The sequence below is a fragment of the Alosa sapidissima genome, chromosome 5 (genome assembly GCF_018492685.1).
Source record: "Alosa sapidissima isolate fAloSap1 chromosome 5, fAloSap1.pri, whole genome shotgun sequence".
Taxonomy (NCBI): Eukaryota; Metazoa; Chordata; class Actinopteri; order Clupeiformes; family Clupeidae; genus Alosa; species Alosa sapidissima.
In genome coordinates this window covers 26,778,281-26,788,280 of record NC_055961.1, presented here as the reverse complement: position 1 = coordinate 26,788,280, position 10,000 = coordinate 26,778,281, and the positions used below count along the sequence as shown (strand labels likewise).

Here is a 10,000-nt window from a genome sequence, read left to right as displayed (position 1 = left end):
TGCATATTTTATCAAGATATAATAATGCAGTGGGTAATCTCTCAGTGCAGATGGAAGATTCATCAGAGATACTCATCATCAGTACCATAAGAATAAAAATACAGCTGCTAAAAATGGCCCTAGTTGCTTTGCTTGTAAAGGCATTGGGTTGAAATTTGGAGCGTTATGCGTTGCAGAGGTGTTGACAAAAGAACTCTGTCCAGGTTTGTTAATAAGGGTCCTATGTGTCTGTCAGTGTACAGATAAGAAATGTCTGTCAGACTCCTCCACATATTAGCACAGAGTTTCCACTGTGGCATCAAGGGACTGATAAAGTACTGCAGTCGTTATCAATGCAGTGTGATTATATGCAATTCATAACATTAGAGATGGTTTGGCAGATGGCTGTGTGCAGCATACACAAAATAAGGAAAGCCATTTATGGGACGTTAGCAAACCTGTTTTCTTTATGCCTTGAAAAAGCCATACGCTGGTAATCGATTCTCTTGAATGGCTTTAGTACAAATCATGTTTACTCGACCGTAAAGTCCCTCTTTTTTACCACTCTCCTGGCGACACGGTCGAAAAGGCATTGTATTTCTCAGTCCATCCATACAAATGTTGACCCTGAGCTTCTTGTTGCTAGGAAACGGACTCGGGGACCTACACCTGTGTTGCCTCTAGCTCGAGCGGAGACACAAGCTGGAGTGGAGTTGTCACCGTCAAAGGTACACACACAAACACACAATCACACACACACACACACACACATACACACACACACACAAGCCTTGATGGAACGCACTCCTTTTATGTTTCATCTAGTGTGAATGAGATCTGTTCACAGCTCAGTATCATGGGGTGAGAACGATTAACTACAATGAGAAAGTGGCTCTGTGAAAAGGCTCAGAAAGAACATTACAAACACTTTAATACTCGTTACTTATATAATATGGACTATCCAGCCATCATTTTATATAAATCTATTTTAACATTTCAATCTCTATACTTTTTTAATCATGTATTTACTGTGTACAGAGCAGTGTAATACAAAATGTTTTGCAATACAGCAAAAGTAAAATAGTGAAACATTTGTATCATTTATTACCTTTTAGTACTGTTTTTACTGCTTGGGAATTGCCACTTGTACTGCCAGGGCTTGTCTTCATTGTGTGAGTGTGTGTGTGTGTGTGTGTGTGTGTGTGTGTGTGTGTGTGTGTGTGTTCCACAGAGAGTGTAGACTCATCGGTGAGCCAGGCGTCGGAGCCCATTCAGCTGCCAGGTCCTCCCCAGAAGCCTGTGGTGACGGACGTGACCCTGAACAGCGTGACCTTGACCTGGCAGCCCAACGCTCACGAGGGGGGTGCGGCGGTCACCTCCTACATAATCGAGGCCTTCAGGTGAGACAAAGCAAACAGCGCTGACCAGTCCAGCTGTTAGGGTTATTCCTAAAGCGGAGAACAACCATCAGCACAGGCTGAGCAGCACTGAAGCCATGGGATCATCTCCCACAGAGCATACACTACTGTAGCACTGAGCACATGGATTAGGGCATCCACATATGAACTCCACCGTCACCGTGATTTCAGATAGACACAGGAGTGGTGTTCAATTCCTTGTGCTATAGGGAGAGGATTTCCCACAGTGGCTAATCAACAACCAAGCCTTTTTACCATCAAAAACAAAATGACCAACAAATTAACTTTTGTGGGCCAAAAAACACATCACCAACAGAGCAGCCTTCAAGAGCATTTCACAGGGGTTATCAAGCATGCACCTTCCATCATCATCTCATTGAATTAGGCCCACGACACGTCACATTGGGGAATAGTGTCAGCTAATTGAGAATTTTTTTTATTTTTTTTTATTTCTTTAAATTCATTCATTGAATTCATACATATACTCTCCTGGTTCGTTATCTGCAGTTTTATTTGCGGAGTAATTTTTGTTCCTGTCAGACAGCGAGCAGGCTGCAGGCTGCAGTCTCTCATTCAGGTTCAATTAATTAAGTGTCGGTCACTGGAGACGTGACGGGAGATGACGTGACGTACCCCGGCCGGGCGCTGGCGCTGTGACAGACAGCCCCTCTCGAGGCCCCCAGGGTCGGACCGTCCCTGACCTCCTGCACATCCTAATAAGGCGCAAGCTGCCGCGGGGCGGCCTCTAACCTGCGCCCAGGCACTTGCTGCTCCCACGCGCACACCAGAGACGGAGTGAGAGGGAGAGAGAGAGGGAGAAGGAGAGAGAGAGAGAGCGAGAGCTGAGCTGCTCTCGTTTAGAGGCTAGGCACGTGTGAACACACATATGCACAGAAACACACACACACACACACACATGCACACACACACACACACACACACACACACACACACACACACACACACACACACACACACCCATACATGCAGCACCGCCACAGAGGAGTGAAGGTCCCATATATATATATGATGGTAATGAATTTGAGCGTGGTGTGGTGTGCAGTTGGGTCCTGGGGGCCAGTGGATACACAGATACACACACACACACACACACACACACACAGGGTCCTGGGGGCCGATGGGGAGCCCCCAGTGAAATTTGGCTTGGCTGTAATTACTGAGCCGGGGGCGCGGTGGGGCAGGTGAAAGGGAGAGAGGATCACGTCACATGGGTGTGTGGTCACACAGCAATGGCCCGGTCCCAATTAGACACACACACACACACACACACACACACACACACACACAAATTCACACACACACATATGACCCTGCCAACACATCCACCTCCTTTTTTCCTCCAATCACAAACTCTCTCACACACACACACATACACACACCCACCCACCCACACACACTCACAGCACATGTACCCCCAGGGCAGCGGTTAGCAGTGGCACACGTTGACGGAATTGATTCTTTCTAAAAGAGCTGCCGGGCTGAACGGGGTGTTTACTATTACATTTCCCATCCGGAGACTGTGAGGGGGCACAAAGGAACCACTGACTCAGAGAGAGGAGGAGAGGAGGAGGAAGAGGAGAGGAATGGAGAGAAGGAGTAAGGGAGAAGAGAGGAGAAGGAAGGGAGGAGAGGAGAGAGGAAGAAGAGAGGGAACAGAGAGGAGGAGAGGAGTGGGAAGAGGAGAGGAATGGACAAGAGGAGTTGGGGAGAAGAGAGGAGGAGGAAGGGAGGAGAGGAGAGAGGAGGAAGAGAGGGAACAGAGAGGAGGGGGAGGTGGAGGTTAGGGTATGGGGGTGTGTGGGTAGTGGAGCAGGACTCGCTCTCTACACCTTGTTATGAAAATGGTGAGATTTACTGTGGCGCTGGTGTTTTGTGTCAGGCTGGTGGGGGTGGGGGGAGGTTAGAGTGTGGGGAAATGTGGGGAGGTGGGGGGAGGTTAGAGTGTGGGGTGTGCGGGAAGGTGGGGTGGGGTGGGATGGGGACCAATGCAGCCGCATCCACAGCCACTTTCTTTTTCCCCCATCTGTATGCGCTGACGGTCGTATTCGAGAGAGAGAGAGAGAGAGAGAGAGAGAGAGAGAGAGAGAGAGAGAGAGCATTAGCAAGCAGGTTGGCTGCCTGTGAGCCGAGCTGATGGACAAAGTGACCTTGGATTTATTAGCGCCACTGGAATGGCCCCAGCACAGGAGTATTTATGAGCATGCTTACGGCCCAGGCCTAATTGCGCAGGTCGGCTGTAAAGCCACTCGTCTGAGACGCTATTCGCCACCAGGGGAGAAATGAAAACAAAAAAAAAGTAAAAGAAAGAAAGAAAGAGAGAGAAAATAGAGAGAGAGAGAGAAATAGAGAGAGAGAGAGAAATAATGCAAAGCATGTGACAACCGGGCTAAACAAGAATGACAGTAAACCGCGGACAAATAACGAAGGACCCACAGAGTTATTGGGGGGGGGTGATTTTTATTCTCATACGCAGCCTCAGATGAAATCATATGGAGATAAGCTGTCTTCTCCGTGTTTAAACCCCGGGTAAAAATAAATAAATAAAAACAAACCTGACGTCATGCCTTAACTTCCACCACTGAGTGGATTGGAGAAGAAAAGAGCTGTCAGCCCATGGCTGTGTCCTAGAGTCTGGACTCCAACAGACCATAGCAGAGCCACACTGACTAAATCATACCAAGCCGTCAGTACTGCAGAGTGTTTATCGCGGTTACAGGGCCCCTTTTATTGGCCACATCATCACCATCAAGACAGGAAGGATATAGAATAGCATATAGAACATAGAATTATATAGATTTAGACATATATCATTTACACTCAATGCCAGAGTATTCACAAATGAGTTTACGAGTTGAAATGAATGAATAACTGAATGAATGAATTAATGAATTAATGAATTATGCATAATCAGTCAAGAAGAAAAATGTCCTTTAAAAAACATACCAGTATGTAGTGAGTTTGTAGTATTCATACTGTATATGTAGTGAGTTCATGTGAGTTAAGACAGGTGTCAGTGTAAAATGGCTGCCCTGTGGGTTTCCTTCTCCATATACTCACCTGTGTTCTTACTTCCACCTCTTGTTCTCAGCCAATCGGCGGGCAGCACGTGGCAGACGGTGGCAGACCTGGTACGTCAGGAGAAGCACACGGTCAGCGGACTCTTCCCCAACACCGTCTACCTGTTCATCGTCCGTGCGGTCAACGCCTATGGACTCAGCGACCCCAGCCCCATCTCGGAACCCGTGCGGACACAAGGTGTGTACCGGGGAGCACTGGATGGTTGCAAGCTAGAAGACAGCTTGAAGTCTTATCTTCTCTCTAAACAGTCTCTAGACAATCTTAGCTTGACAGCCTGTTTCTGAAATATGTTTGGAAACGGTTTTTCATAATCAGATATGGCTTTAGATTTGGTTGATTGTTTCCTATGAATAGCAAAACTAAGACAAGCCAAGCTAAAATGATATATGTATGTGTGGCCATAGGTGCAGTGTAGCCTTTGTGTAGCAAAAGAATGAAGAATGAATCATAGGAATGATTCTTCTCCTCCTTCTCCCCCTCCCACTCTCACCCCCACTCTTCCTCCCCCTCTTCATTCTCTCTTCCCCCGTCCCTACTCCCTCTCTCACTTCCCTCCATTTTTCTCTGCAACCCCTCCCTCTCTTTTTTTCTCTGTACCTTCTCCTCTCTCTTCCCCTCCCTCTGTCTGCTACCTTTCTCTCTCTCTGACACTCTTTCTCTCGGCGCCCCCCTCACACCCTCTCTCTCTCTGCTACCTCTATTCCCTCTCTCTCTCTCTCTCTCTCGCGTGATTTTTCTCAGATCTGAGTCCCACAGGCCAGGGTGTTGACCACAGGCAGGTCCAGCGAGAGCTGGGCGAGGTGGCTGTGGTCCTGCAGGAGCCTGTGATCCTCAGCGCCTCCAGTGTGCAGCTCTGGTGGACGGTGAGTCTCTAACACACACACACACACACACACACACACACACAACACACACACACACATACACACACACGTGCGCACTCCTCCTGCTGATGCACACAACGGTCTCATCCAGGAGTACAAGGTAAAAGAGTTGCACACACACACACACACACACACACACACACACACACACACACACACACACGCACACACACACACAACCCCCCGCCTCACACACACACACACATATACACACACACACACACACACACACACACAGAGAGACAGAGAATGACAAACACACAAACACACACACACATACACACACAAAGATAGTCAATGACAAAACACACACACACACACACACACACACACACACACGCACACACACACACACACACACACACACACACACACACACACACACAATGCTTAGCGCCTCCAGCATGCAGCTCTGGTGGACGGTGAGTCTCTAACACACTCAGACACACACACACACACACACACACACACACACACACACACACACACACACACACACGCGATGCTCAGCGCGTACAGTAGATCTGGTGAACGATGAGTCAAAATCGGAACCTCCATCCTCACCCCCGAGCCCTGAGCCCCCTGTCACCGTGCTCATTAGCGCGTCGGCTGGATGCCTGGCAGATGGTCCGTCCTCTCTGAGTCAATCTCCCACACCACATCAAGCGCTCTAAATCTGTAGCCCAACTGTTAGTCAACCCACTTCCTGCCAACTCGCCAGCATTTCATCATTAACACACTCCCATCACACAGCTTGTAAAAACACAATATATACATACATACATACACAATTACAGACCAGCCTGGCTAGTCCTAGTTACTGGAAAACAGAAGAAAAAAGGTCAGGTGTTGTCACACGTCTGAGTAGCTAAGTCCAATTTGGATCTCTCTCTGGAGAGCAGACTATCTGTCAGAGACGCAGTCCCCGTGTCAGATGTGTTACCACAGTCAGAGCCGTTTAATGATGTGTGGAACTAGGCAGTAGCTGTCTCTGGATCAGTGAGAGCAGTTTAATGCTGAGAGGAACTGCGCAGTCTACAGTCATCAGTTATGTCTGGATCAGTCTTATGCTGTGTGGGTTCCCTTTAAATCATGTCAGTTGTGGACCCTGGCAATCCCTGCACTGATTGCCTGTGTGCCTCTCTCTCTCTCTTTCTTTCTCCACTGTCTCTCCCTCCCTTTCTCTCCTCTTCTGTCTCTATGTCTCTCCTCTTTTTGACTCTTTGATTTCTCTCCCTCTCTCTCTCTCTGCTCTCTATTTCTCCCCCTTCCTGCCCTTCTCACTGCCCCTCTCTCTCCTCCTCTCTCTCTCTCTCTCTCTCTCTCTCAGGTGGACCGTCAGTCCCAGTACATCCAGGGCTACCGGCTGGTGTACCGGCCCAGCGGCAGCGGCGTGCTGTGGCAGATGCAGGACGTGAAGGCGGCCCCGGAGCGCAGCGCTGTCCTCACCGACCTGCTCAAGGGCACCGAGTACGAGATCAAAGTCCGGCCCTACTTCAACGAGTTCCAGGGCATGGACAGCCGCGTGGTGCTGGTGCGCACGCCCGAGGAGGGTAAGGGTTCCGCACGGAGAGGCATGGCAGAGGTTTCACTGAGCAGTCACGGTCAGTGTGTGAATGGACAGAAGACATAATGGACACATTCTCTATATGCACTTTCTTCACATATCTGCACTTCAGTTTCTCTTAATGTGCTTGATCTCTTAAAAATGATCTCTTAAAAATGTAATAACATATACTTGTTTTCTAGTCAGTCTCATTTATAGTGTCTTGATACAATATGGCAACAGTGAGCTACTGCTGTCATTTGCTGCTGGTTTTTATATTGCACAGTTATTGAACTACTGTAATAGGATCTAATTGTATCATGTCCCAAGGGCCCCAAGGGTGTTTTCCATGAGTGTGGTGTAAAGAAAGTAGGCCTACAGCACAGCAGCCGTGATGATCCCTCATTTCTGAATTCACACTGATCATCACAATTTGGCTGTTGTATTTTATTTACACCACACTCATGTGTGTGTGTATGCGTGTGCGTGCGTGTGTGTGTGTGTGTGTGTGTGTGAGAGAGAGTTTGTGATTGGATGAGGAAAGGAGGTAGATGTGTTGGCAGGGTTGTGTGTGTGTGTGTGTGTGTGTGTGTGTGTGTGTGTGTGTGTGTGTGTGTCCAATTGGGACGGGGTCATTGCTGTGTGACCACACACCCATGTGACGTGATCCTCTCCCGCGCGCACACGTGTGGGGGGGGGGGGGGGGGCTAAACAGCTGAGTTGTCCTTTGCGTTGTCTTCGCATCACGGTTGCATTGGTCTATGTGCTGACGTGACTCTTTCTGGTTTGTAGTGCCCAGTGCCCCTCCTCAAGCTGTTGCCGTGTTGACGATTAACCTTGGCAACAGCTCCAGCATCAGCGTGTCCTGGCAGCCTCCTCCTGCTGATGCACACAACGGTCTCATCCAGGAGTACAAGGTAAAAGAGTTGCACTGGAGAGCACACACACACACATACACGCATGCGCGCGCATACACACACACGCACACAACCCCCGCCTCACACACACACACACATACACACACACACACACACACACACACACACACACACACACACACACACACACACAGAGACAGAGAATGACAAACACACAAACACACACACACATACACACACAAAGATAGTCAATGACAAAACACAAACACACACACACACACACAAAGCAGATGGGCCCTGGAAGGCATCCAAGCCTGACATGGTAAAAGGTTCTGGCTCAAATGAAGCAGTTAGTGGACTCACAGGGGCTGCACATTTTCTTTGGGCTCGGTAACAAAAGGCCTGGCCTCCTAATGTACTTTCTGACACTCTTGGAATAACAAGAATAACAAGGAGTAATAACATCTGTACTTTGTGCAAAGACGTTCTTGGCAGACACTAGTTCTTGGTGGACTCTATTAAGTCCTTGAGTAGAGCCAAGCCATACAGAGCTTTGTGTGTGAAAGAGGAGGACATTGAAGTCAAGGAGGCTTTTCCCCTCTATCAAGTCAATAGTTCCACCAAAAAAAAAGACTTTGGAACTCTCAGTAGCAGAGGTGCACCGTCTCTGCCATGTAATTCCCTCTCTGCAGGGATCCAGTATATGTAATCCCACAGAACAGACATGGGAACTGTTTGTGTGGAAAGAGCCTTACCTGTAGCTTGTCTTTGATGTATTTTTTTACACCTCAGCACTGAGACTTGACCAGCAAGTTAATGTAGTCTCTGATGTCTTGTTTGCTTTTAATAGCATACCACACAGATATATAGCTACATACAAGCCTCTGTTGTGTTCTTCATAGATTTGGTGCCTGGGCAATGACACTATGACGCGGTACCACATCAACCAGACGGTGGACGGGAGTGTCCTCTCCACAGTGCTGAAAGGGCTGCTGCCCGGCGTCTGGTACCAGGTGGAGGTGGCAGCGGTCACCAGCGCCGGCGTGGGCACCCGCAGCGAGCCTGTGCCCATCTTCATCAGTGAGTACCCAGTGGGGATCTCAGTGGATTATAGTTCTGTGAAAGATGGAACAAATGCACAGCTGTGTTTATTTATTTGGTTGGTTTAATGCCCCTGTCAGATATTATGAAAATACAAGTACGAAAGGATGGATACAAAACTCTTTCCTCGATTTTCAAAATGCCTGGACTAATAAAAAGACACATATAAAACATGACATATCTGTTTTTGAGAGCTTGTTGTTGTTTGAGTATGCCTTTCTCTTAATCAGCTGAGTCAAGTGTGTTTTTTATATTTGTGTCTGGAGCGATTTTGCTCAGTTCCTCAGTTCTTTACCTAATTTAAATCAACATCTGTGTGTGGATCTTAATGGTGTTAATAGATAAAACTTTTCTCTCTTCTCAGAACATCCAGCGGAGCCTCCAGTAGTGCCCAGTGGGGGCGACGAGAACGTGAGCTTGGCAGAGCAGATCACCGACGTGGTCAAGCAGCCGGCCTTCATCGCTGGCATTGGCGGGGCATGCTGGGTAATCCTCATGGGCTTCAGTGTGTGGATCTACTGCCGCCGCAAGAAGAGGAAGGAGCTGAGCCACTATGCCGCCTCGTTCGCCTACACCCCCGCAGGTACACACACACACTCACACGCTAACTCATACACTACCTCACACTACTACCTTGTTCACCTACACCTCCGCAGGTACACACACACACTCACACGCTAACTCATACACTACCTCACACTACTACCTTGTTCACCTACACCTCCGCAGGTACACACACACACTCACACGCTAACTCATACACTACCTCACACTACTACCTTGTTCACCTACACCTCCGCAGGTACACACACACACTCACACGCTAACTCACACACTACCTCACACTACTACCTCGTTCACCTACACCTCCGCAGGTACACACACACACTCACACGCTAACTCATACTGTAGCACTACCACTCTAACTCACACGCTAACTCATACACTACCTCACACTACTACAATGCTATTTCACTTTTTTCAGCTTTACTGCCTTCTATTTCCTACCTATGTTTCAATTATTTTATTTTTGCAAAATTATACGCTTTATTTATCAAAGAGAGGTAGCCATTGTTTGAGTAAACATGAGTAAAT

General features: G+C 48.1%; 1 protein-coding gene across 3 annotated transcripts in view; it reads left to right on the top strand.

Moving 5' to 3' along the window:
• robo3 (roundabout, axon guidance receptor, homolog 3 (Drosophila)) overlaps positions 1-10,000 on the top strand; it is a 117,196-nt gene that overhangs the window by 96,870 nt on the left and 10,326 nt on the right. For all 3 annotated transcript variants that reach the window (XM_042091193.1, XM_042091192.1, XM_042091194.1), the window contains 8 exons: positions 626-707; positions 1,211-1,379; positions 4,507-4,673; positions 5,238-5,359; positions 6,711-6,933; positions 7,719-7,843; positions 8,707-8,884; positions 9,270-9,488. In XM_042091193.1, coding sequence (XP_041947127.1) covers positions 626-707; positions 1,211-1,379; positions 4,507-4,673; positions 5,238-5,359; positions 6,711-6,933; positions 7,719-7,843; positions 8,707-8,884; positions 9,270-9,488 — 1,285 coding nt within the window. The remainder of the gene's footprint in view (positions 1-625; positions 708-1,210; positions 1,380-4,506; positions 4,674-5,237; positions 5,360-6,710; positions 6,934-7,718; positions 7,844-8,706; positions 8,885-9,269; positions 9,489-10,000) is intronic.